This window comes from Bos taurus, chromosome 16, assembly GCF_002263795.3.
Source record: "Bos taurus isolate L1 Dominette 01449 registration number 42190680 breed Hereford chromosome 16, ARS-UCD2.0, whole genome shotgun sequence".
NCBI lineage: Eukaryota > Metazoa > Chordata > Mammalia > Artiodactyla > Bovidae > Bos > Bos taurus.
This window is the reverse complement of record NC_037343.1, coordinates 42,891,333-42,917,940: the sequence shown is the minus strand read 5'-3', so window position 1 is coordinate 42,917,940 and position 26,608 is coordinate 42,891,333. Positions and strand designations below refer to the sequence as shown.

The following is a 26,608-nucleotide window of genomic DNA, read 5'->3' as shown; positions in this document are numbered from 1 at the left end:
GCTCTTCCGGGAGCAGGCTTCACGGCTACCCTATTGCTCCGGCTGAAGGACTCTGGGGTTGGGCAAGGTAGTGGAACCTGGATCTTGGCAGCCTGCCTGCCCAGACACCAGGGACCCACGGTCAGTCTGCAGGCTCCTCTTGGATCTTGTGTTAAGGGTTAACCCAAGTCCTCCCCTTCCTGGGTCAGCTGAGCTTCTCAAATACATTCCTAAGTACCTATGGGCACGGTCCCCCGTTGGCCCTAGGGATCTAGGGAGAATGGTTTCAGGTATCAGGGAGCTCAGATTCTCATGGGGAAGACCCACTAGCACCAAAGCATTCCCCACACCATGGAAAGCACAGAGGGGAGGCCAGCTGTGAGTTCCAGGAAGGTGTCCAGGCCCAGATCGTGCCTGGGAGGCCAGCAGGTGCAGAAGGTGGGGGACCAGGGTGTGGCCCCGCGGGGCTCCTGCCCCTCCAGACGCTCTGCCCTCCACACAGGTCGGCATCCTGTCTCCTGGTCCCCTCCTCTGCGAGCTGTCAGCAGGGTGGGTGAGGGAGCCGCAAAGGGCACGAGGAGCCCCGGCCTCAGGGGCATCTCTGGACTTCCTGATCACTCTCCCTCCCCTTGGGGGCAGAGCTGAGGTGCAGCTAACAGAGCAGCATTCTGGCTCTGCTCCTGAGGCACCAGACCTGGCACAGTTGGTAGAAGGGTGGTTGGAAGAGCAAGTTCTGGGCCAGATGCCCAGAGTTTGAAGGGGCTCAGCCCCAGTGGGGCGGTGAGGTTCCCACCCGTCCCGCCAGCCAGCACCCTTCTCCTCCCCTCTGCGTGCCTCCTCACAGCCCCCAACCTCAACTCCAGAAGCTTGTGGAGCAGGAGCACCTGGCTCTCACCCCACTCACTCCTTCAACTGAGGAAACACTCCTGTATCTCAGGCTGGCTACCCCTCCTCCTGGGCTTCCCTGGTGGCTTAGCTGGTAAAGAATCTGTCTGCAATGCAGGAGACCCAGGTTTAATCCCTGGGTTGGGAAGATGGGTCAGGAAGATCCCCTGGAGAAGGGGATGGCAACCCATTCCAGTATTCTTGCCTGGAGAACTCCATGGACAGAGGAGACTGGCGGGCTACAGTCCATGGGGTCACAAAAAGTCAGACACAACTGAGCGACCAACACTTTCACCCCTCCTCCTACACACTCCTTAGGGGGTCTTGGCTGAAATTTTACTTCTTCCGGGAAGCCCTCCAAACTGCAGGGCCCCCCCTCCTCTGCCCTCTCTTTGCATGCTGCTGTTAGCTAGCACTTCTGTAATAACTTGGTTAATGACCCCTCTGTCTTGCTAGACTGCAAGATCTGCAGGACGGGACCACTGTTTTAGCACAGCGCCTGACCCAATAAATATTTACTGAACGGATACAGAAAACTAAGTGCTTCTCAAGTTCATCATGGGAAGAGCTGGGATTGGGGTGTGTGTGGCCTGACTTCTGTCCCAAGCCCCTGTGGAGCTCCAGGGTCTTTCCTATCTGTGAGGCTGGGACTAGGTGGGACTGAGGCTGAAACCCCTTCTCCTTGGTCTCTGGCCCTCTGGAGCCTCAGGATCACCTCCAAATGCCCTTCCCAGGGCTCTGCCTGGAGAACAAAGAGGCCCCAGTTGTTCCCACATTGCTCTGGGAGAGGAGCAACTGCTGCCGGCCAGGCCCTGGCTGAATAAATCCAGCAACTGTTTGCAGGATACTGCGATTCGAGATTCTCTCCCACTACTCCTGTCTCTGTCCCAAAAAGGAGAAAGGGAAATTGAAAAAAAAAAAAAAATGGGGAAAGATCCCATCCCAAGCCCTATGACCTCCCTAGCCCCAGCTATCCAGTCTGTCTGAAAATGTTATTAACACGCAGAGGGCACGGGGACAGCCACCTGCCATTGTAGACAACTGGGACAGCCGCAGCAAAGGGTGAGGCTGTGAGATCAGGACCCAAAAAAAGGAGGTGAGGGAGGGAAGGATTGGGGGGGGGGGCGGTGGGACACGGGGCAACAGGAAAGATCAAAGAAAACTGACTCTGGAGAACACTGAATGCCCAGCTCAGCAGTCACAGGAAAGGGCCCTGAGGATGAGCGGAGGGAAAGGGCAGAGACCCGCAGAGACACCTAGAACCAGAGGGCCCAGGAAGGCCCTGGGACACCAGGCTGAATGGGGAGGCAGGAGGTTTACGTGGGGGCAGAGGGTACAGTGGCAGGGGTTGGGGGGGAGGTGGCGAAGGAGGAAACGAGAAGTTGACTGGGGAAGAGGGAGAGAGGTCTATTAAAAACCTCTCAGTGCATAACACAAAATGTCAGGGTTTATAGCTTCATTCTTGGCATTGCCGGGACTGAGAACCCTGCACAGAAATGTCACCGCTTGTCATGTTTAATCACCTGCTGTTTGTTAACACCTTCCCTGCAAGGAGCCTGTCTCAATCTGCCCCTGGGCCCCCAAGGGACCCGGAAACAGAAAACATCCCCATCTCCTTCTTGGCCCTGCCCCCAGGGCCTCAAGGGAGGAGCTCCATCAGCTATCCAGCTGAAGGTCTCCCCAGGAGCCCCAAAGTGACCCTTCCGAACAGGTGGGCCAGGGAAAGGGACCCATGTGGTCTGAGCAAGGGGCCAGGACCTCTGGCCATGGACTAGGTGTTCTGAGTGGCTGGAGCCAGGGTGCTCCCAGGCTGACTCCTTTCTCCTGCTCTCGAGGGCTGCCTGTCCATTCTGTCTGACCGACTTCTGTCCCTACCTCCTGACCCCGGGTGGAAGAGAAGAGAAATAAGAGAGGGCCCACTCAGATCCCTGCAGCCTGGAATTCACCAATCTGTCTCCTTGAACAGCAACTGCCACATAACATCTAACATTCAAAGCCACCATCCTTCCAGTTACAATCCCGGATCACACCATCTGTGGCTCTGGCTTGGCTCTCTCTGAGCATGCTTTGCTGGGTTGTTTAGACTAGGAATTCTCAGTCCTACTGCCCCGTAATTCCTTCCCCTGGGGGTGGGAGGGCAGAGTCGGCCACTCGAGCAACACAAGTCTTCCTAAGAACACCTGGCTGCTCTCTACCCCTGAAAGCATGGTGTGGTTAACACCAGGCAAGGGGCTGGGTCCTCTCTCAGACGACACCTACACAAACAACCCAGTCCCCAGATGAGAGCCCCCACGCAGGGGCAACTGTCTGCAGAGCAGCAAGTCAATCTTGTACAGTTCCCAAGGTGGCCCCGTTACTTCCAGAAGAGATGAGGGCCAGTGATGAGCTGAGCGGCAAGGGTTTCCCATTCTTCCAGCAAAATCCACACTTACACAGAAACATATCTGACAAACGTGCAGCCACACAACTGCCTCCCAGGAGAACGCCCGTTCATTTAGATTTTCTTTCTGAAGAGCTCTTCGACCCATCCGTTCATTTCCAACAGAAACAAGTCAGAATATTTTCAACTCCCCTTCAATCCTTCCCAGCAAATAGGTGGCAGCACCCCTTTCTCAGGAGATTGGCAGTAATGAAAGCTTTTAGAGGAGGCTTCCTACAAAAAGTTCAAAATGCATTTGCATCAACAATTGCATTTTATCTTGCAAAATGGCAGGCCCAGGGATGTGTCCATGGGTTACGGTGAGGATGTAGGTGGGGCCCGGAGGTGTTGGGGATGTAGGCCAGGCAGCAGAGTTACCATCCTGGCCCTGGAGGGCTGAAAGAGGACTGTACTCCATGCTGCCATTGGAACTGTCCCTAGGGAAGCCCCCTTCTTCAAGGGCAGCCCTACTCTGGGTCTGTCTCCCTTTGAAAGTGTTAGTCGCTCAGTTGTGTCCAACTCTTTGCGACCCCATGGACTGAGGCTGCCAGGCTCCTCTGCCCATGGAATACTCCAGGTAAGAATACTGGAGTGGGTAGCCATTCCCTTCTCCAGGGGATCTTCCCAACCCAGGGATCGAATCCAGGTCTCCTGCACTGTAGGAAAATTCTTTACCATCTGAGCCACCAGGGAAGACCCCATCTCTTTGCACTTGGAAACAAATCCCTAAGTGTCTCTGGGCCTCCTGTTGCCCCACTGGTGAAATGGGACAACTCCCTGTGTCTCTCTCCAAGGGAGCTGAGAAGAAGTGGATAGTCGGTGTGGTGTTAGAGTTTGTCGGAAGGAGGCATTGAGGAGGCTGAGCGGGTTTCCACTGCCGTGATTCTGCATGTTGCACCCCGTCCTCTCCAGGGAGGAGGGGGCTCACTGTTAAAAGGGGAGGGCGGGTTAGGGGCTCAGCTGCAAGACCCTTCCCATGCCCAGGAGAGGTTTTCAGGTGGTGCCCTCTTGTGCCAGGGGAGGTGTGTGTGCACACCCACTCGAGTCCACAGGCACGTGGCTGAACACAGCCCATGGACCCGGAGCAGGGCAAGTTTAGGTGGAGCCAGTTGTAAATAGGAGACACAGGAGACACGGTTCAATCCCTGGGTCTGAAAGATCTCCTGGAGGAGGAAATGGCAACCTACTCCAGTATTCTTGTCTGGGAAATCCCATGGACAGAGGAGCCTGATGGGCTCCAGTCCATGGGGTCGAAAAGAGTCAGACATGACTGAGCACACCCGCACACACAGTTGTAAGTAACCCGGCCTGGACGGAGACTATTCCACAGGTGCTTGGGCTCCCCAGGACCCTGAGGGAGGGGCCATGTCACTCAGCCCATCTTCCTGCCTCCAGGCCCCAGGGGCTTCACAGGACATGGGTTTTTCCAGTCCTGGGCCAACCAGGGCGGGTGGTCACCACATGGCTGACTATGTGGAGTGACAGCTAGGAACCTCTCCAAAGCCCCGCCTTCTTGGGTGTCAAGGCAAGCACCCCACCTCCTGGGTACACTGCCTGTGGGAGGTAGGACTTGAGCCCCTTCCACTTCAGGGATTTGAAAAGCTGGTTCCCATCGTTGAGGTGGACTCTGAACACACATGGAATGTGTCCCCCACCAACTCAATAGGTCAGGGTGGAGCCCCAGATGAGTCAGGAGCAGGTCTGGCCTGAGGTTCAGGGGAGCCCCAGGGTCCAGAGCTGTTTTGTCCAAGCCACTTGGATTTATCAGATGAGCACGGCCTCCCAGCCAGACCCCCTGGTATAATCCTTTCATTAATTTACTATTCAATGGAAAATTACTCCTTACCCAGGAATATAAGTTTTCATCTTATTTTAAGTTCGATTCTTAAAGCAATTACCCAGGCATCTGGCAATGACTTCACCGCTGCGGCCGGGCCCTGGAGGGGAGAAGCGCGGCCCTGAAGCTGCACAGACTCCTGGCTCCCGGCCCTGGAGGGGAGTTCAAGGAGGACTGGGAGCCCCCAAACAACTGGCCTGGGTCCTGGGAGGGAAGTGGGGGGTACACCACCGTGTCTGATATTTGCTATGTGTGGAAACGCTCCTCTCCAGCACCACCTGCCCCATGAACCCACTGGTGACAGTTGTTGAAAAGCCTCAGCAGCTGGTGCCGCGGGAGCATTTTCTATTTTTAATTGTTTGATCGGAATATTAACTCATCTCTGCCCGTTCCCAAGACACACTTCCCAGCCAGAGGGTTTCCCCCATTCCCCAGACCTTTTTCTCTCTCCCTCTCCAGTTGGAAATCTACTTTGAAAGTAATAACTGGAAGCACAGACCTCTGTGAGTTTGCAAAGGATCAGCGCACGAGAGAGAGAAAGAAATAAGGTCCTCACTAGCCAGCGTGCCCCGAGCAGACCTCAGAGCCAGACCAGGCAGAGCAGGTGGCTCAGCACCCACAGGCACCGCTGTTCCCCCCTCCCCCTTCCTGGCCAGCCTCTCCCTCTCCCCTCCGGTCAGTCCCACTGACCCAGTCTGCTCACTCGTCAACCTCAAGTGGGGCGGGACGCTCAGGAGCCTCCCAGGGCGGAGGCCCCGGGAGGGAGGCACGTGGCCCTGGGCTCAGTGGCTGACTTTCCTTTCAGCTGCCATTTCCGAGAGGGAGGGAGGGGGAGAGGGCAGCCTCTCCGTGGAGCCACCGGAGAACCTGCCAGCCAGGCCTCCAGGGAGAAACACAAGGGCTCCAGGCCCAGCCCCGACGGGAGGGTCACCTGGCTCAGCCACTGCCCGAGCTGCTGGGGACAAACTGGACCCCGGGGGGCCCCCTCACCCGTCCTCGGAAGGCACCCCCCAACCCAGCAGCGGGGCCACTTGGCCTCCTCGCCCTACCTGCCCTTGGCCCCCCTGCCGGGCTCGTCCCTCTCAAGGTCGCAGGGCTGTCCACACCAGGAATATTTACTCACCAGACTGGCCCTGTTAGCAGCACTCACCACAAATATGCTTTCTGATAAAGTTGGCAGAAAAAAAAGTTCTAGAGCTGGAAACAATGTCAGAAATCATCCCCTACCCCCACACAGGGAGGGTGAGGTGGGGCCTGCGAGCAGGTCACACAACCAGCTCCTGGGGGAGGCTTCTGTTGCGCTCTCTCACTTTTCTCCTTCCTGTTTTACTTCCCAACATAGAGCCTGTTGCCAGGGGACCAAGGGCTGGGGATGGTTCTACAGGAGCACCGGGTCTTGGCCCCGAAAGAGCACGGCCTGGAGGCAGGGGTGTGGGCAGCAGCCCTCTGTTTACCCCGCCAGGAGCTCTCTTGGGGGCCTCTGGGGGACGAGGCCAGACGGCCTCTCACCTCTGCTTCTCCCTGGGCCGTCTCACCTCGCTGAGCTCCTGCCCACCCGCCCGCCCGCCCTCAGTGCACATGGGCTTTAATGTTTTTATTACCTGTTTGACTCGCTGCCTTATTGCTTCTCCCCTTAATGGGGCCGTAACCGTGGAAACGAGGAATAAACGGCCACCAGAAAATGAGATGATTAAACAGGTCACCCTGGCAAAACAAACTCAGCCAAGGAACCTCTGGGGGGTGGGGAGGGTAGGCTTCTCCTCCCCCACCCACGGCTGAAAGGCTTGGACCAGACTGGGGATTAACGTCCCTGTCCCTGAACTGGGGCAGATACAGGGGGCGCCCCCTGCTGGACGGTGTGGCACCTGGCCTGTCCTTTCCTCAGGCTCCCCTATCTCCCAGGCAGCCCTCCTGGCTGGCCTTGGGCCCTGCGCTCTTGGGCTGAAGGGGTGGCAAGGAGGAAGGCATGGGCCTAGAGGCGATGAAGATCATCACCAAGGAGGCGATGCACTGCCTGATGACACAAAGCTCTAGAATTCTCTCCCTGCTGACTTCCTGGATGCCTCTGACTTTCTCACTGGGCTGGAGTTTCCCATCTAGTGCACCTCCAGCTCTCATGCCGCATCGTCCCCCACCCTCCCTGGGGTCCCTGAGTTCCTGGAGAAAGCTCTAGAAGAAAAAGCCAACATAGGCCAGAGTTCCACTTGGGAAGGTCTCCTCTAAGAACCCCTGGTCTTTGGAGCCACGCCATGTGTCTGTGCCTCCCCTGGGCCAACCTGCTCCCACAAAACCTCAGGGTGGAAGGCAACACGAAAGGGCCTTCTTGACAATAAGGAGGACTCCTTAACCCCTCAGCACTGGCCAGAAAAGCCCCCAGGAGGGACTCCGTGGGAAGCTAAGAACAGATCCCAGAGCCAGAGCAGAAGCAGCCGAAACCACCAAGCCAGGGGCAGAGGGGCTTGGTATACGCCACCCCTGCTCTCTGGCCTTGCTCCAGGCACTGCGTACACCCAGCTGGAGGGGTCCTGGGCCTGGGGGGCAGGACCTAGAGAAGACGGACATGCCACAGTGAGGTTTCTGCTGGGGGAGACAGAGACAGGCAAAGGAGGAGGCAGAGGAGAGTTCCGGACCCTCCACTGGCTACTGCCCCTGGGCCCCTCCAGGGCAGCAGACTGTGGGTGTGTGACCTCCCCACCCCAAACCACGGTCATGGCTAGCAGCTAATGGGGCCCCTGACAACCACTTGCTGCCTGTCTTCATCCTCATGCCCACTTTCCCCCTCATGTCATCCCTCATCCCAGCCCCACTCCTTCCTGTAAACCAGGCCTAGAAAGCTCTGGAGGAGCCAAAGCTCAGGTCCCAAGGCAATCAGCCAAGTGTTTCCTGCCTGCCTCCTGCTGCCCCCGCTCAGAACCTGGAGAGGCACATTAATCAACCCATTCCACCAGCACTAACGGTGGGAAGGCACGGGGCCGGCCCTGGACCACGCGCTGGAGGAGACGTGGATGCCGGGCTAACTCTAATGGTCACCATTATGAGCAGCAGCAGCAGCAGAAGGCAGGGCTCCTGGCCTTGGCCTCCTGGGGGAGGGTACAGTAGTCTGAGTGCTGCCCTGACACACCAATGTCATGGGTATAACCAGATCCTCAGAGCAGCAGGCCCCTGGCCAAGCTCTGATCTCTTATCTCCTTCCAGGGCCAACTGGGTGTGAGGCTGCAAAGGGGGAGGGGCAAGAAGGTAGGCAGGAGGGCCTGGCTTTAGGGAGCTGGGTCGCCTGGGCCAAAAAGGGCAGAAAACTATGGTTGCATAATGGGAAGCAAGAGTTCTGCTCTTCAGGTTGGGGGAGGGGAGAGGTAGAGGAGAGTGAAGAGCACGAGGCAAGAGAGGCAAGGGACTGGCGGAAGTCTGGAAGGCGTGGGTGACGCAGGAAACATCGTCTGCCCATCTCCATCTGTCCAAATACCTCCCATCCTTTATCAAGTTCAAAGGCCACTCCTTCACAAAACTCCCTGGGCTCTCCTCTCGGGCGCTCCTCTGCCTGGTGGGACAGGTAAACACATCCGTCTCCCTCCACCAGGCAGACCCCAGAAAGCTGGGAAGGACCAGGTGGCCTTCATTGCTGCAGCTCCTACAGTGGGTGCTCCCCAGTGCTTACCAAGAACTGCAGGCCCCACAACCTGCCTGGGGTTTCCTCCCCTTCTGGGGGTCACCAGTATGTCCTCGTGAGTCGGGGTTATGAGGATGCTACACTGTGGTCAGACAGCCAGAGGGGTGAGCGCTGGACCACCAAGCTGCCCCCTGTCCCAACTCATCCCCAAGAAGCGGCCCCTTCCCCCTCCACTCCCTGGGGCCACCAGCCCTCCTCCACTGCCATCTCCTCCCCCGAACCCTGGCCCAGCTACCCCGGAACAGCTGCTGCCTGCCGTGGGGACCCACAGGCTGTAATTACTACAGAGCAACTTCCTTCCCCCCGAAGATGAGGAGGAGGAGAAGGACAAGGAGGAGCAGGAGGAGGTGTGGCAGCACCAGGTGGTCAAGGTTTGAAAACCAGTGCGGGGAGGGCAGTGTAAAGGACACGCCTTGGGGGCTGGCGTTGGGGGTGGGGAGCAGGGTGTGTGTGTGTGTGTGTGTGTGTGTGTGTGTAAAAAAGTGGCCGGACTATATTCTAAGAATGCTGGGCCAGGGAGAGGAGGCTGCCCGAGCCGGGGTGGGTGCATCACTAACCTGCCAGGTCTAGGAAGAGGAGTCCAGGCTCAGAGCCTCTGGAGCCCCACCCCATCCCCTGCCCAGGGACTCGAGCCAGGGGCAGCAGCTTTAATGAGGAGATGCTGCTGCGTGACTCAGCCCTCCAAAGGTGCCTCCATTTATTTTATTTTTCCATCATAAAAAAACCCAAGCTGCAACTCAGCCAGATTCCCCGGCCATGGGGGATGGGGGAAGACCGGCCCAGAGAGGACTGACTAACTAGCCCCAGTGCCCTCCTTAGAGGGGAGACTTATGGGTTCGTCTGGGTTGATCCCAAAGGGAAAAAGGGCCTGGGATGGGGTCCCCCAAGGGCTCTTTCAGACCTGCCCTCACTGCCTCTGTCTCCTGTTGGAGGAGAATGGCTACGCCAGGCTTTTGATCCAGAGTAATGCTCTGATATCACATAACTAGTGCTGGGGTTGGTTCAAGGGGCCACTTCGCAACCCACAGCTGCCTCTCTCAAATGCTTTCTTACGAAGAGCAGGTCCACTCAACCCCTCCCCAGGGTGTCCCACTGAACCCTCTCGGGAAAATTAGTTTGGGAGTCAGAGAACCAGAGACCTTAAAGGTCATCTGATGCTTGCGTCCCTCCAAATGTCACAGCCAGCCTCTGCTTGAATGGTACCAGGAAACCCTCAACTTCCGAGGCGGCCCAGTCTGTGCTTGGCTCTGACTGCTCCTTCCTGCCAAGATGGCACCGAAGCACCTACCCCTTGCAGCAGACTGGCAAAACCGGTGCTCAACCTGACAGTTGGTAGGGACCGGCCCCAACTTAGACTGGTCGAGTGGGTGTATCTGGCCAAGTAAAGGCTCGAGGAAGGAAAACAGAGGACAACCTGCTCTGCCCCAAGCCCAGCATGGAATCTCTTCCTTCAGAAACACCACAAAAACCTTCCCAGTCCCCAGTGTACACTGGGGTGAAAGTGTAACCACAGCCAGCAAGGTTCCTAGAAGCCTCTACTCCTGGCAAGGCCCTGGCCTTCAACCAGTGGCTTACAACAGTCCTGAGAGTCTAGGGGTGGTCTGACACTCAGACCCAGCAGGGGCTGGGCTGGGGAAGCTGAAGTCTTTGTTCTCTGGGGTTAGAAGTCTGCAGCCTTTCCTCTCCTTCCTTGAGACTGTGAATCCTCGAAGCACATGACCACTACGCTATTCCACTCCAAGAACTAGGCTACTAAGCCAATCTGTCTTAGCCTCCCTTGACCCCATCACTCCTGGCCTCATCCACAACTGAGCCCATGGCCAGGATACAACGCGGGGGGTTTGTATGCCATGAAAGGGGGTCTGGGTCTAGAGTCCCAGCTGAGCTGATCCCAGGGAAAAAGAAGCAGGCCTGGTTCAGTGAGCACCACTGATCCCTCCCCTGACTCACCTTGACGACACAGCGGCAGCCACAGGGCTCAGTGTGCAGTGCTGGCCCTCGTGGTTCCCGCTGGGGTCCCTGGTCATCTCTTTGAACTTGCTCTCTTGCCCATTTTGCCCTTTACCTGGCAGAGTCCACCTTGGGTCCTCTGATGGACAGCTCCAGTCCTGGAGAGCCCCTCCCCATCTTCTCAGGATCTCCCTAGGGAGCTGGGGGGCACTTACAACTAGATCCTCAAGAATCAAGGGCATAAGTTCCTTCTTAAAGCTTAACCGCTGTTTCAAAATCATTTTCACCCTGGCCTCCAGGTTTTCTCAGGGCCTGGGAATCAGCCTAGTGGGGCCTAATCCTGGGGAGCCTCCCAAGTGCAGCCTGGATTCACCTGTGTCTGAAAGCTTCCTTCTTCCTCCCCTCCCCCTCCTGGCTCCCTCCCCCAGGGAAATCACTCTAAAAGGGCCTAATGGAACTATGTCCTCCTCTCTTCCTCTCTCTCCTCCCTCCCTCCCTTTCTTTTTCTTTCCTTTTTTTTTTTTTATTAGCATTTGTGGAATTTATTCCCAAACTCTCCTAATCTTCCGTACACAACCATTTGATTTGCATAACCCAACCCCCTCTCATAAAAACTGGCTGCTAGTTTAATTAAAAAATGTAAATTTGCTGTCATCTCGGGGCCTGGTGAATTAGGACGACATCGGCATTTTTTATTGCTAAAGACGTCCAGATTGATCCAGCCCTTGGCTGAACTATGGTGGAAGAAAAGGGGTCCACATGGTCCCCGAGGGCCTTGAAGTCCTGCTTGAGGTAGCCCCCGGGTGAAGTCATGGTTCTCCCACCACTGAGTTACTTATGGCTGGAGTGCTTCCCTAGACCTGTCCGAGGCTGGAGATGATGTTAACCCACAATCCGATGTTTACTGGATCCCTGGTGCCAGCAACCCTTTGGGGCCTGTGTTTCCAGCCTTGTACAGTGCTAGCTGCCCGTGATGGCCTCAAAGAAGAGAGCCCCTCACTACACCAGAAACGAGGCACCTGGCCTTGGCTGTGAGCAGAAGTACATTCAAGAAGTCGACAAAAGATGAGATGGTGTGAGCCCAGAGACAGGCTCAGAGGGGATCTCAGAGTTCCCACCTGCTTCCCTTTTTTTGTGAAGAGGGGAAAAAGTGCTTTTCTTCTGAAGTCCTGAGATTAAGTGAAACTTCCAAGTTCAAAGAAAAGGCTGAGATGGTATCACCAGATGACTCCTCCAGGAAACAGTCAGAACTTTGACACCCTGGACCTCCCCTCACTGAGTGGCCAGAGCCCAGGCCTGGGTCCTGCTGAGAGTGCCCTGCTCCAGCTATGGGAGGAACCAGCTGACCTCAGGGGCCCTTCTAACTTCCAGGAAAAGTTCCCAGAGTCTGTCCCTAGAGTGCAGGGACAAGTAAGTGCGACAAGAGATTCTGCCACCCACAAGCCCAGCAGGCCCTCTCTCCAGCTGGGGATACCCTATGGAAGGGCTTTGGAGCATGCCCCAAGAGCAGGCTGATGTAGTGCGGGAGGATGGACGCCAGCTCCAGCTGCCATCGGGGTTGGAAGGAGGAAGATGAAGAGGGCCCAACTTTCAGCTAAGTAATGCCTGAGTCCCCTGTGCCCACCCACAAGCACAGGATCATTTGCCCCGAGTAGCGGGCAGTGCATTATCACCACTGGTCCATCTATAAGGTCTGCTTCTCAGCTGGGATGGGTGGGGGCCCCCTGTTTCTAAAGAAAAGAGGTGGGGCCTGAGAGGGAGTTGATGGGACACTTGATTAGAGGTGGGGGCGGGCTGCTTCTCCCTGGGAGGGAAGGGCAGGGAGGGGCAGGGTGGCAGCCCTGGCCTCAGACACCTTAACCACTTTGCCCAGCAGGGGGTGTCACACCCTTCCTGGGCACGGAGGTCGTGTGGACCTCCACATGGGATTCACCAAGATCACACCTGGCGGAACACAGTCTTAATACTCCCTCCCCCACAAACACATCTCCCTCCTTCCCAACGCTGGCCACCAGGTCCTGTCACTGGGCCCCCCAGTCCTGCCTCCTGCCCTCTCTGCCCACTCCCTTTTGACTTCAAAAGGTCAAATGTTGTCCCAAGGGGCAATGCCATGGACTTGGGCCATTATAAACAACAACTCAGACCCAAACCACCTTCCATAAATGAAACAGAAGGGTTCAGAGATCAATCTCCAGGAATTATCAACCTGTTTAGCACAGATTTAAAAACATTTAGGAAGAAGACAGTGTCTAGGATGAGGGTCCTGGTCAAAATTCCATTTCAATACAGAGGGCTAATGCGAAGTCTTGAGGAATTTAAAGTAAACCATCATTCTAGACTCAGATGGGAAAAGAAGTGTTGATACAATTAAATTAAAACCAATAAAACACCAAAATCTCAGGATAAACTCTACTCCAGGCCAGCACTATGCTATCTGAACCCTAAACTAGGTGCCATGCTAGGCACCCCAAAACCCAGACGTCCAAATTGAGTAGTTGGTCTGGTCTACCCTCTCCCAGGGTGGGGGCTAAGGGGGATGGGAGCAAGTCCTGGGCCCCTCACTTTGAACTGATAACAGCCGCCTCATCCCACGGGTTCTCAGGTGAAAAACACTCATTAGCCATAATAAGCAGCTTGTTCATCCGACAAGGCCTTGTCCCAAATAAATTAAATTCCTTTACCTTGAGACAGTCGCCCCGAAACCAGACTAACCACCTTTCCCAACAGGACGCTGCTTTCAAAAACTAAACCAACCCCCCCCCCCACTAAAAAAATAAAAACACACACCCCACAGCCAGACGCATAGAGATCTTTCCTGGGGAAAAAAAGGTACAGAAAAAACACGCAGCCATTCAAAAAACACGGAGAACAAAAAAGAAAAAAGAAAAAAACAAAAACCCCACAAAAAACCCCTAAATCCTCTTTCTGGGTGCCCCCCAGCTCCCGCTCCTCTCTGTTCTTTCATAATGACGAGCATCAAATTAGTCACAGTCACTAAGCAAGTAACAAATAATAACAATAATATCATCAGAAGCCTCGCAATCCAGAAACCAGGGCGAGAAGCGCAGCCGGCACCAGACCCTCTCCAGGCCAGCCCCCACCCCCTGCTCAGCTGCTACCTCATTGGGCTAAAAATAATAACTTCCGTAAAAGAACCGAAAGAAAAGTGAAAGAGCCACCCCCTGGTTCCCACCGGCCGGTACCTGTACCAAGATCCATTCTCCTCTCTTTGGTCCCAAACTCTGCGAGGATCGCCAAAAAAAGAAGAGGAAAGAAAAGAAATCTGTTTAGTCTCTCGCAGTGCCCCCCACTTCCCACCCCAGCCTCCCCCCTCGGCTCCCCGCACCCTCCCCCCATCGAGGGGCGGTCAAGTCCCCAGGACGAGGGGAGCGATGAGAACGGGGACCCGGAGGCAGAGCGAAAGTTTCTCCCTCCCGCCCCGCTGGCTCTCGCGCTCCGGCATTGCACACTCAAAGCAGCTCCTCGCCGCTCTCGACTTTATTAAACTAAAAGAGAAACTATTTATAGACACGGCTCGGGTCCGGGGTCCCGGCCGGCCTGCGAAACCGAGGGGCGCCCCCGCCCGCGCCCCGGCCCGGCTAGGCACCCGCCGCCCCCGCCCCGCCCAGCCGCGCCGCGCCGCGCCGCGCCCCCAGCCCAGCGCCCGGGTCGGAGCCCCGCGGCGGCGCCCCCTGCCCTCCCCCGCCCCACTCGCGTACTCACCATAGTCAGAGAGTCGAAAGCCGAATTCACTTAAATAATCAACTTTCATAATACTTAATTAATGCCTAATTGCAACTGATTACTCCCCGAATAACAAGTTGTTTTAAAGCCCTGATGTCATTGCTCCTGACGGTAACACTCAGGGTAACAGTTTGGCAGAAGGGAGCGGGCGGGCGGGAGCGGCCGGGGGCGCTGCCAGGCGCCGAGGTGATTGGCAGGGCGGCCGCGGCACCGCCTCCTCCAGACCGGGCCCGCGCCGCCCCGGCAGGTGAAAGAGCAGAGCTCGGCGCGCCCGCGCCCGCGCGCCCGCGCGCGCCCGCCCGCCGGGATGCTGGAGTGAATGGGCTCGCGCTCGCCCGCCCCGCGCCCGCTCCCTCACGCGCGCCTCCGTCTGGTCCCCTCTCCCGCTCCCCGCGCGCTCTGCTCACACGCGCGCCCCCGCCCGGCGCCCGCTCGCGAGCGCGCGCGCGCGCGACTTCATCGCACCGGCCCGGGCGGCCAGCCTTATTGGCTCAGCGATTGCCCAAACCTTAGACTTCGGAGGGAGGAGGGAGGCGGGGACTCGGCGGCCGGGGACGGGCGGGAGCAGGGAGGCGGGCGGGGGCTCGGCGGTCCGAGAGGAGCCGGCGGCCCGCTCTCGCGCCCCCGCGCCAACTCTGGCCGGACTCCGGCGGGCGCGCGCTCGCAAGCTCCCCTCTGCGCTCCGGCCCCGCGAGCGCGACTCGATGGCGGCCGCGCGCGGACTCACTCCCCGGCGCCAGCCGGCCAAGGGCTCGTGGCGCGCGCGGCCGAGCAAACTTTTGGGCGCGGGTGGGCGCAGGTGTGAGCGCCGCGGGGTCGCGCCTACTGAGCCTTACTCCACGGCTCCCCCCTCGCGCGCCCCTCGGGTTTCGGGTGCGGGGGTACCAGGGGCTTTCTTTCCTCCCCCATCCCTGTTGTTGGTGGTGTTTTTTAGTTGTGAGGAGAAAAGACTCGGGGGCGGCGGGCATGGGTGTCCCGCGGAACACGCGCGGCGGCTCGCGGTGTTTCGCACACCGTGGCCCCCCGCAGGCTTCACGAGTGCAGGGACCCCCGGGGTTCCGCCACTTCGGTTTGGCCTTGCCTTTAAATGCACCCTGGCACCCCACCCCACCCCGATCCCTGGTCTACCCAGGTCCCCTCCGCGTCTCTACTTTCGGGACCTTCCTACTCCTCTTGCCGCCCGGAAGTTCAGCCCCCAGCCCCGCAGCCGGGGCAGCATCTCTTCTCTCACCCCACCTTGGCTATGAGTCCTAGGAGCGCCCCCACCACGGATCCGCGCTGTCACTTGGATTTCCAACCCGCCCTCTTGCCTCCGCCACACCCCATCAGGGCCCGGCAGACAGGGCCCAGACAACCCTCCGCCGAGTCCTGCCGCCTGCCCCCTCGGACATCGCCACATTTCCTAACTGCCAGTTCATCGCTGGACCAGGCAACTTGTTCTCTCCTTTCCCTCTTTTCACCCTCTGAGAAAGTACTTTGGTGGGTCCTTCTGTTCCCAGAAGTCCCCGCTGTAGCCAGATATGTTGAGATTCCTTCAAATTTAGTCACCTAGATTACCCACGGGGGTGGGGGTTGGGGGGTGGGGGGGGCGCGGTTGCCGAGGAAGGAAGCAGGCAGGTGAGCAGGAAGCTGGCGGTTTTGCAGGTGAAACACCTGGACTTCACTGTCCCCAGCTCTCCCTCGGGCCCTCCTGCACCCAGCCTGCTGCCTTCTTTCCCAATCCTGTTTCAGGGGAGGCCACACTTCAATGAGGGGCTCAGAACCCAGGCTTTCTGCTCTCTGTTCTTTGGGCAAAGTTCAGCAAAATGGCGCTGGATTATTTTTGCAATATTTCTATTTTGCAAAGGGAGAGGCCCAGGGAGGCCTTGGGGCAAAGAAGTCAGGGAGTTTAACAATCTACTGTTTCTCCCACTTTTCCCTTATTTTTGTTCCTCTTTTTTTTTTTTTTTTTTTAATTGCGCTTTAGTGGCCTCACAGTCCTCAAGTGGCCAAAAGGCCTCACCTTTACCCTTCAGGTCTGCCCCATCATTACGGAGGATGAATAGCTGGAGAGGCCCAAGAACTCTAAGTGTACCCCAGCCCTAAAATCTTGAATAAGTGATCCGAGCTCCTTAAACAAACCAAGCCCAGTGTTTCCTAGATGTTGCTGGCACAGGGCAATCAAGCAGTGAGGCCACGAGCTTCTGCTCCCCACACAGGATCTCAGAGAGGGCACTGCGGCTTCCAGAACTGCTCTGGGGTACACACATGCTTCTGGGTACTCTCACCCCTGACTCCCCAAAGCAAGGCTTACAGCTTTGGGTTGTAACAGCAGGCAGTACAACCCAAATCCCAATCTGAGTGTCTGCTTCCCGATGTGGGCAACTGGGATGTAGACAGAAGCCTGAAGACATAGGGGTGAAAGGGGAATTTCTGGGTGCATTTGAAATATGCACCTATGGGGAGCTCCCTGCATATATACCCACATGGCCTATGGGCTGCCTATGAATGTCCTTCTGGGCTTCTGAGGATGGTGATCAGGGCCTGGAAGGCCTGCCTCCCAGCTACCCACCACAGGGCCCACAGGATTGGCTGCACAATAACTTGGTACCTCTGGTGGACCAAGGCTGGAAAGGAATGGCTGAAGGGTAGAACCGAGAGAGCTGGAAGGAAGGGGGAGCAGGCAAGGTGGGCTAGAGGGGCCCCCTCAAGCACAGCCAGTAGTAGAGGGAAGCAGGAATGGCCCAGAGACCCTCAGCTCTGCCAAGATGATGGCCACCATCAGCCACTGCTGGCATAAGAAGCGCTGCCCAAGAGTGAGGGGCCTTCCTTCCTGAGACACACAGAAAATGAGGCCATCCTGGCATGTTATGATCTGAGACCTGAGAAGGCTGAGGCTTTGAGGTCATGGATGTGAGTCACAGGCCATGTCACGGCGGGGTCCCCCGATCTCTTTCCCTTTATGTGAAGGCGAGAGGCCCAAGACTCTGGCACCTCTGAGCCTGTGGCCCATTTTGCCTTGAGAACCCTGATGTGGTAACACTCCTGTAACCCTGAGGCCAGGCCACAGTTTCTGTGCCCAGGGCCCCGGGGATGGAAAGCCCAAAGCCACAGCTCCTCCTGGTCTCAAGGCCCTGGGCCGGGAGCCACCAGCTCCTCCTCATGTTCCCCACCCCTGAGGGAAAATGAGGAGCCCTACACAGCCATGCTACCCATCAGGCCCCTCGCAGGGGTCTCAGGAAACCTGTCAGCTCTTCCCGGGCAGGTTCCCTCGACGGCTCCCAGTGCCCTCGCATCCCCGGTTTGCCCACTCGTTTTCTCTCCCTCCCGGGCCCAGGGCCTTCTCACTCAGCAACCTGTTTACACACCAGGTATCTCATGCTTTATCTGCTCTCACTTTGAATTCGTAACTTTCACATAAACTTGAACAAAGCTCCTTTTGTTCCTGCACCCCACCCCAGGATCCCAATAAACTGGTTCCCTCTGAGGCGACTGGGCCAGGGCACTGGAGCCTTGGCCAGACAACTGTGTGTGCCTGTGAGCCAGCATGTTCGCACCTGCGAGGGAGCCCGTGTGCCCGCGTGTGAGTGCCCTCCCCGGGCGGACAGCGGAAGAGTGTCAGAAAGCCCTAAGTCAGCAAAGTGTGGACGGGACGGATGGTGGGGACGGAGGGAAGAGCCCCGTCGCCTGGCACAGGGGACGGGGCTAGCCTGAGGCTGGGTGAGAGAGGTCCTGGGCCCTGGATGGTTTTGGTGTCCGGGTTGAGGGAAGACGGGATGAAGAGGAAACAAAGGGCAGGGAGGCCTAGCAGAGCCAGGGGCTGAGGCCGGGCTCAAGCTAAATGTAAGGCAGATACAAGGAACGCATTATGGCGGTTTAGGGGCTGGCAGAGCCGCCGCACGCTCGGCCCCGTAATCCTGTTAGCCAGCAATCTCCATTCCGAAAGAGCTTCATTTCTTTGTGAATATTTGTAAACTAGATATCTAATGGAAAATTATAGGAAAATTATAGTGAAATTCATGACGGAGAAATCCGATTATCCCTAATTCAATTATGCCATCTTAGCCCACACAGCACATTTCCCATTTTTTTCCCATAAATACCGATGCCAGGGGTCCCGGTAATCAAATAAAATTGAAAATCATCTTCCCATTAAATTCAATTAGCCGCAATTTCTAAAGCCTATCAGAGATTTTAATTACTAAATTATAAAATTCTCCAATGCTAAATTGAAACCAAAAAAATTGCACATCCTTATATTTCAGAGAAAAAAAAAAGGGGGCCAGCAAAATCCCTGGAAGATGCCCTCCTCTCTGTGCCCAGCTCCAGAGCAGGTTCCCTACCTGGAGGGACCGCACGCACTGATGCCTGCTTGCCCGGTTGGGGACGAAGCTAGGGCGGCAAGGGAGAGGGCCCTGTCAGGGAAGGGGCTGAGGCACACTGATTCAGCAAAGGGGCAAAGCACACCTCCACCCCCGAGCATCAGGGCCGGGGCAGGCCCTGGAGAGGACCCGCCTCCTCACTCGCTGTCCTGGCTTCTCAGATGCCCTCAACTTTGTCCCCTACCGAGAACGAGGTCTATAAGTGCCACCTCCTTGGCCCACGGACATGGCTTGGGCCCAGGTCACAGCTTGGCCTCAGGGCTCTGCATGGTTCTGGGGCAGCAGACCAGAGGCAGCCAGCTTCTGACCCAGGTGCCGGCTCTCCAGGCACCAGGCCGGGTCCCCAAATGGCCTGGGCTGGGTCAGAGGTGAGAGGAGGACGGGGCCTGATGCCCAGGGTGGCCAGACATCATGGGATGGTCCTGTGGCCCCCAGCCTTCTCCAGAGCATTCCCAGGAGCCATGGCCCTGGCAGTGTACCAGCCTTCTGGGAGAAGAGCCGGGGATGGACGTGGCCCAAATCTGGCCTCTCCCTGCACTTCCAGCTCATTCCCTGTTCTTCCCCTCTTCTGGGAAGCCAACCGGCTTAACTGGACAGAAGGACTACCCTTGCCCCACGGGAAAGCTCACTCTTTCACCCCCATTTCCTTTTAGGGAAGTGCTGGCCGTAACCCCAATAGTAGGCCCTCCTCTCTCACCCCCCGCCATCCCAGGCCACTTACCCCACTCTCTAAGGCTGCTCCTGGAGTCAGAAGAGCCTGGGGAGGTGGCACCGGTGGTAGCATAAAGTGATCATAGATCTCCAACCCAAGGTGGGTGGCTGGGTGGGCAGCTGCTGGGCCCGGCAGTTTCAGGGGAGGGCAGTAGCCGAGTTGCTGGCAGCCCAGCTCCCGGGAGCAGGGAGCAGGTTTAATTTGCCAGGCAGTCAGGAGTGCCAGCAGGGGAGGCACCCGCAAACAAAACAAAAACAAAAAAGTTAATTATCTTTGGCTTTTTCTTAATAAATATCCAAACTGGCCCGGCCGGATCTTCCGCTTTGGAGGGAGAGGGAAGAAGAAAGAAAAAAAACCCTAAACCAAATTCAACAGACTCATTCTCTCCCTTCCCCTTTGTCTCTCATCCTTGTATGTATCTCTTATCAGAACAGTAACAGTTTCACATTAATTTCCTAATTTCTCAAGTGCAAAAGTATGGTCACAGAAGGTTGTTTTGTTTTGTTTTAGGGTGGGAAAGTGGGTGTGTGGAGAAGAAAGAGGCAGGTGGGAGGGGAAAAAGGGAAAGAGAAACCAGGGAGAAGTAAAAGAGAATGAGAAAGAGACAGAAGGAGAGAAGAAAAGACAGAGAAAGTACGATGCAGAGAGCTGAGTTTGCTACCTCGCCCCCGGGGGCACGGCCCAGCCTGTGGCCCCAACCTGGTCAGGGACCTGTTCTGGAATGTAGTGTTGGCATTTTATTTCAGTTACAATTATCAGCTACAGGAGATAATGGGTATTCTTCATTTTAAAGCTCCAAACCACCCAGGTCTCACTGGCCACTTTGGCTCCCTTGTTGCTGTCAGTCCCTGTGCCAACCCCTCCCCTCCAGGAGCTTGGCTGAGGGAGAAGGGGGCGGAGGTTGGCTGTCCTTCTAGGGGGTGTGAATTTTTCTACGTGGAATTGCAAGTGTACCTGGGGAGAGAAATGCGTGTTGCCGCCTGGGCTTACGTGTTTGGATGGTGCTCATACACGCCTGAGCCCATGCTGTTAGAAACATCTGGTAGGGCACCTGCATGTGCTGGGGCGGCCAGGACATCAGGCAGTCCCTCATGGAATACAGGCACCAGAGTTCCACTACTTGGGTTCAAATCCCAGTTCCATCTCTCACCAGCTGTGTAACCTCACTCAAATCACTGACCCTCTCTGAGCCTCCATTTTCTCAGCATCAAAGTGAATAATAATTAGTGATTGCCTAGGGCTGAGGGTCGGGGAGAATGGAGAGTGACTGCTAATGAGCACCGGCTTTTTTTTTTCTGGGGTGATGGAAATAGTCTAAAATTAGATCCTGGTGATGGTGGCACAACCTTGTGGATATACTAAAACCACTGAACTGTGCACTTGGCATGTGAATTACACCTCAATAAAGCGATTATAAAAAGTGGGGACAAAAAGGGGGAATGCTAATAGCACTTACGGCATTGAGTTGTCATAAGGGCATATCCAGCACACAGCCTGGCACAGAGGACGTGCTCAATAAGGACCGGTGATTAGTCAATTCGTGTGGATCGGGGGAGGATGAGTTGGCGTCCTGGGCCTGGGCTGGTCTCCATAAGCGCGTACTGCTGGGGCTTGCAAATGTCTACCTGGGGCCCGGGGGCCCCGCCAGCAGGTTGTCAAGCCTCTGAGCTGCACCCCCACCCACCCCTGCTCAATACTTGGTTGGGGTTCCTGGGCGTCTGCTCCCTGGCAGGCATGGGAGAGTGTGCGGCCCTCCTCCTGCCTCCCCACCCGGGTCCCTGGAGAGGAGGCTACCCACCGCAGCGGGCAGACTCTGAGCTCACTCTCCCCGTCTCACAGAGCACTCATATTTTCCATGTGCAGCAGACCGTGAATTCACCTTCATACTAGTTACAGGGTTATTTAGCCTCTCCTGACACTGACAATCACCAAACTTTAATTCGCTGCTTGGCTTCTCCCTGCCGTGCCCTCTGCCCACCCCCCAAATCCCTGGGAGAGGATGGGAAGAACCTAGTCCAGCCTCCTCTAGCAAAGCCTGCCCTTTGGAGTGATGGAGCAATGGGAGGTTGGGGGCGGGGATGGTGAGAAGGGGAAGATGATGGACAGAGGGCGGAGGGAGAGAGCAGTACCACCAGGGCTAAGGGGAGTTTGCATCCTACTCCTCGGGCCTGACACTAATATATTCAACCTCATGTCCATCCTGTTATGAATGAAGACTCAGCTGACCGGGCTTCGGGTCTGAGGGCTGGCAGCCCTGGCCAGGACCAACGGGGCCAGAACTCACTGAGATCCCAGAACCAGGTGGCTGGCACGGGCTGTCCTCTGCCTGATGCTGGATGAGCAGGTGCCCATCTGAGAACCCACCAGAGGGAGCCCATTCTTACCAACCTGAGAAGCCAGCTCTCATTTCTCCGGCCTCTCCCAGTGCCAGTCTCCTGCCCGGCCAAGTCCCCCGGCCCTGCAAAGGCTTCTCCCTGGTTTGGAGCCCTGTTGCCTCTTTCACGTCTGTGTTCCTTTGATGAAGGCAGGTGCATGGGTGCATGCTGAGTTGCTCAGTCATGTCCGACTCTTTGTGGACTGTACCCCACCAGGATCCTCTGTCCATGGGATTTTCCAGGCAAGAATACTGGAGCCGGTTGCCATGCCCTCCTCCAGGGGATCTTCTAGACCCAGGGATCAAACCTGCGTCTCTTACATCTCCTGCATTGGCAGGCAGGTTCTTTACCCCTAGTGCCACCTGGCAAGCAGTTCTGCTCAAAGCTGCTGACAAACATCAGATGGGAAACAGAGACTGAGACATCGCCCACCAAGGATCCAGATCATACAATCCTGGGACCATGGAGAAGACAGGGCCCCGCTGTGTCCACAAGTCCACTTCTTCACCCACTGGGAGAGGCCACTGCTACCTGGAGCACCCAGGCCAGCCCCAGCACTGTCTGTCTCTCCTCCCTTGCCTTTAGCAGATCCCCTTCTTTGTGTCTCCCCTGTGCTACCATGCCTTTCCAGGAGTGGGCCTGACTTCCAGAAGTTCCAAAGAGGCCTCTGCTTAGCTCAGGGGCCAGGCAAGCCCAGAAACCTCAGACTCTTCCTCTTAGCTCCCCTTGATCTCCTGGAGTGGTCACCGTCACCTTCCCCCAAACCTCCCAGGCAATCGAGGTTTCCTCTGAGGACCATTTGGTGGAATCATCATATGCACGCACACTCAGTCATGTAGTCATGCCTGGCTCTTTGCAACCCCGTTAACTATAGCCCTTCCAGTCTCCTCTGTCCATGGATTGTCCAGGCAAGAATATTGGAGTGGGGTGCCATTTCCTCCTCCAGGGGATCTTCCTGACCCAGGAATCAAACCCATGTCTCTTGCACTGGCAGGCAGATTCTTTAACACCAAGCCACCAGGGAAGCCCAGGAACTCTCTTATTTGCCAAATCCAAGCTGGCTCCATCAGTCATTCATTAGGCAGAGAGTCTAGAAGCAGCGAGGACTCACCAGAAAAAGACCCGGACTGGGGGGCTTGGAAGAGCAGAGGTGGGGCAAGGGCAGAGCCACAAGAGGAGAGGCAGGGAAATCTATCAGTGGGTCCCAGCTCTGCCTGCTGCTTCCTAGCCCCCTTCTGCTGCCCCACCCTTGCTGGCAGGGGAAGTGGCCATGGTGGCCTGGGCAAGAGAGATGTCAACGGGAGCGATGGCAGAGATGGGAGAAGGGGCTTGTTGACTACAAACTGTCCATTATGGCTCAGATTATAAGCATATTGCGCAGGGCTCTCTGCACGCTGCCGAGGAAATCCAATACGCTGAAAGGTTAATGCAATCAATTAGGGTGACAAGGAAGTAAAGTAAAGCCTTCGGAGTAGATGAAAAGGAGAGAGAGGGAGAAAGAGAGAGCGCCATGGAGTTGGGGGTGGCAGCACGGGTGGTGGGGAGGTGAGGAGGAAGAGAAACTAATGGGATATAGAGAGAAGGCTTGGAGGGGAACACAAGCCTACAAAAGGCCGGGAGCCCTCAACGACAGGACGGAAAGAGAGAGGGCAGCAAGAGCAGCAGGAAAGGGCAGTTCGTGATCTGTGCGGGGACCCAGTTCCAGCTCAGACCTCTGACAGCTGCACAGCTTCAATTTCCTCCCCTCTCCCTCTCCCTGCCAACCTTTCCTCTGGAGCTTGGAGCCCGGATCCCAGATTAGCTCAGTAGTGATGTGCAGCCTTGGTCCCTGCCCCTGGACAGAGCAAGTGCCCACATAACATCCAGGGCCTGCTCCCTAGAACTGCAGCCTGGTTCCCACCTTTCCCAGAATGAAGCCCAACTCAGCCTCCTTTGCCCTCAGCAGCCCCCAGGATCACAGCTTTCCCCCTGTATCCTAGCTCTTGTTTGCAACAAGCCTGAAGACCAGAGAGCATGGCAATCCCTTTCACAGATGAAAAAACTTGTGCTCTAGAGGTGATGCAATTTCCCAGGGCCCTGCAGCAGACAGGCAGGACGTGGGACTGACCTGAGAACTCAGGGATGCCCAGTCCACCCCCTGGAGAGGGACATCTTGCACAGCACTCGCTCAAGTGAGGAGCCTCAGCTTCTCCAAGATGAGGGACTCAGAGGTCCTGGGGCAGGAGAGGGGCTCTGCATGGAACCTGCTGAGGGCTGACTGCTGCCTCCTAAATGCCCAGGGGAAGACCCCCACTCTGGCAGGTATAAAGGAACAAAGGAGGGAGGGAACAAAGGAGGTAGGTGTTGCTTACCTGTCAGACACCTTCAGTCCCATCCACTCACATGCTTGAGATGGTTAGAAAGCATACTGACTCAATGGACATGAATCTGAGCAAACTCCAGGAGACAGTGAAGGACAGGGGAGCCTGGTGGCCTATAGTCCTTGGGGTCTCAAAGAGTTGGACATGACCAAGCAACTGAACCGCAACAACTACCTGTCCGAATAACACTGCAAACGAGATATTCTGCTTACCTTGCAGAAGAGGAAACTGGACCTGAGAACTTCTAGAGGCTACAGGATGGAGATACAAGGCTCCTGGGATGCTGAGAGCAAGAGCTCTGAGGAAACTGTCACGGAGAAGACAATCGGGACTTCTCGGGAGGTGGGACTCAAGAGGAGATGAGGTCCTACAAAGACGAGAGAGAGAAAGGGGGGCCCCAAAGGGACCAGGACTGCAAGCAGTCCCATAAGCTCAGGGATGGGGCTCCCTGACAACTGCCCAGGCGCCTCAGAGCAAGACATGAGCACAGAGCAGGACAGCAGTTGCACAACCCTGTGAATGTAATTAATGCTAGGGAACAGCACACTTAAAAATGGTTACAATGGTAAACTTCATGGTATGTCTATTTGACTAATTGAAAAAAGAGAGAGAGCAGCAGACAGGAGCCAGAAACTCCAGAGTGAGAGATAATAAACTTTTCCTGTAAAGGGCCACAAAGTAAATACTGTAAAATTTTCAGGCCAAACATGCTTTGCTGTAGCTACTCAGCTCTGCCATCTTAGAGTGAAAGCAGCCATAACTGATACACAAATAAGTGGGTGTGGCTATGTTCCAATAAAACTTTATTTACAAAAACAGGCAGGGGGCCAAAGTTAACCCTCTGGCCATATTTTGCCAAGCCATGCTCCAGAGAATGGAAGCACCTGGGGCTGACTTTCAGGACAGAAATAGCCAATCTGAACCTTGCCAAGAAGTACAAAGAAAGGTTGGGCGGAGGGCAAGTCAGGGTCTCCTTACCCGAAGAGGGTGGAGGAAAAGAAGAAAACTAGGGCTGGCATGGGAAACAGATATTCAGAAACCAGTCCTTCCCAGCTCCTAGCATCCCAAAAGCCCTCCACTGTGCTTCAGATGGCATGAAGGGGCAGAGAGTTGCAGCTCTCAACATTCCAGGAGACCTGATGCCAAGAGAGAGGTGTTGGGCTATGGCTAAGAGAGGATGGGAGTGGGCAGCCGCAAGGTTGGGCTGGCCAGAAGGGATGCCAGGGGAGAGAAAGACGAGGAGAGAGGCCCAGGGAGCAGAGCTGTAACCAGGGTGGTGCTGGCGGCAAAGGGAGGAATCCACGGGCCCCAGCGAGAGCGCAGGGCGCGGGCCGGGCCTGCCCTACACCGGCCGCCTCTGATCACGTTTTCAGGGCCACTGCCCGCCGGCACAGACAATGCTGGGGGAGCCTTTGAAGTCCGAAAGGGATGCCGCGGTGGGAGCCGCGCGAATCTCTTCCCTCCCCCCATCCTCCCGGGGGAGGGGGCCAGCAGGACAAAACCCGGAGCCGGTCACAGCCGGGTCCCCAAAACGCGTGAGACAAAGGGAAAACAAACAGGTTTGGAGCCAGGCGCACGGTGCTGTGTCTGTCCCCCGCCCCGCCGCGCACGGATGATGGATGGCTGCAGCCAGCTAGCTCGCCCGCCGGGCAGGCCCCGCTATTTACATAACACTGGCGTTCCACCGGTCACCTCTGACACGGCACTGCCTGGGGCCGAGGCCCAGTGGCCCCCGAGGTTCCTCCAGCCACTGGAAGACTGGGACAGTCTGTGAAGGCCCAGCCAGGCCAGGGGAAGGAAGGACAGCAGCCTGCTCTGGGCTCAGAGTCTGGGGCCTCTTCCCTGCCAGCGTCCCATGGAGGGAGGAGGAGGCCAGGGGGTGGGGCGGCAGCTCCCAGGAGAGGCAGGACTGGACTTCTAGGGCTTTCAAGTCCGTGTGGTTCCCAAGCACAAGCTGCAAGCAGAGCCTCCAGGGAGAGAGGCAGCAGCCAGAGGGGGTGGCAGCACTATGGAGAGCTGTGCATGGTCCTGCCAGGCACCTGACACCTTAGCCTGATGTTGCCTTGAACAGATTTCATGCCCACAGTCAGTGATCCACAGGTCCCCAGCCCATTTCCAGCCTATCAATCTGAGACACTTCTACCAGGGTTATCTTTTCCTGCCAGGTTCAAATGGAGAGTGTGCCTCCGATTCCTTATCTCCATCTTCCAGACCCACCCTGGGTGCTCAGCAGGACTGGGCCCAGCTCAGACCATATACCAGGTGCATGGTCTCCAGCAGGGGGAAGGACGCAAGGATCCAGAAGGGCTCAGGCCTTAC

The 26,608-nt window shown here is 56.5% G+C and overlaps 1 protein-coding gene across 5 annotated transcripts in view; it reads right to left on the bottom strand.

Moving 5' to 3' along the window:
- The window catches only part of CASZ1 (castor zinc finger 1), a 155,340-nt gene that overhangs the window by 42,488 nt on the left and 86,244 nt on the right, over nucleotides 1-26,608 (bottom strand). For 2 of the 5 annotated variants that reach the window (XM_059875711.1, XM_024976726.2), the window contains exons 1-2: nucleotides 14,461-14,614; nucleotides 13,941-13,979 (exon numbers count right to left, since the gene is read on the bottom strand). The exons of 1 other annotated variant lie outside the window; for it this stretch is intronic. In XM_059875711.1, coding sequence (XP_059731694.1) covers nucleotides 13,941-13,979; nucleotides 14,461-14,509 — 88 coding nt within the window. In that variant the 5' untranslated portion in view covers nucleotides 14,510-14,614. Of the gene's footprint in view, nucleotides 1-13,940; nucleotides 13,980-14,460; nucleotides 14,615-19,563; nucleotides 26,603-26,608 lie in introns of those variants that run through there. 2 more of the 5 variants (XM_059875713.1, XM_059875712.1) reach the window with 2 other exon arrangements.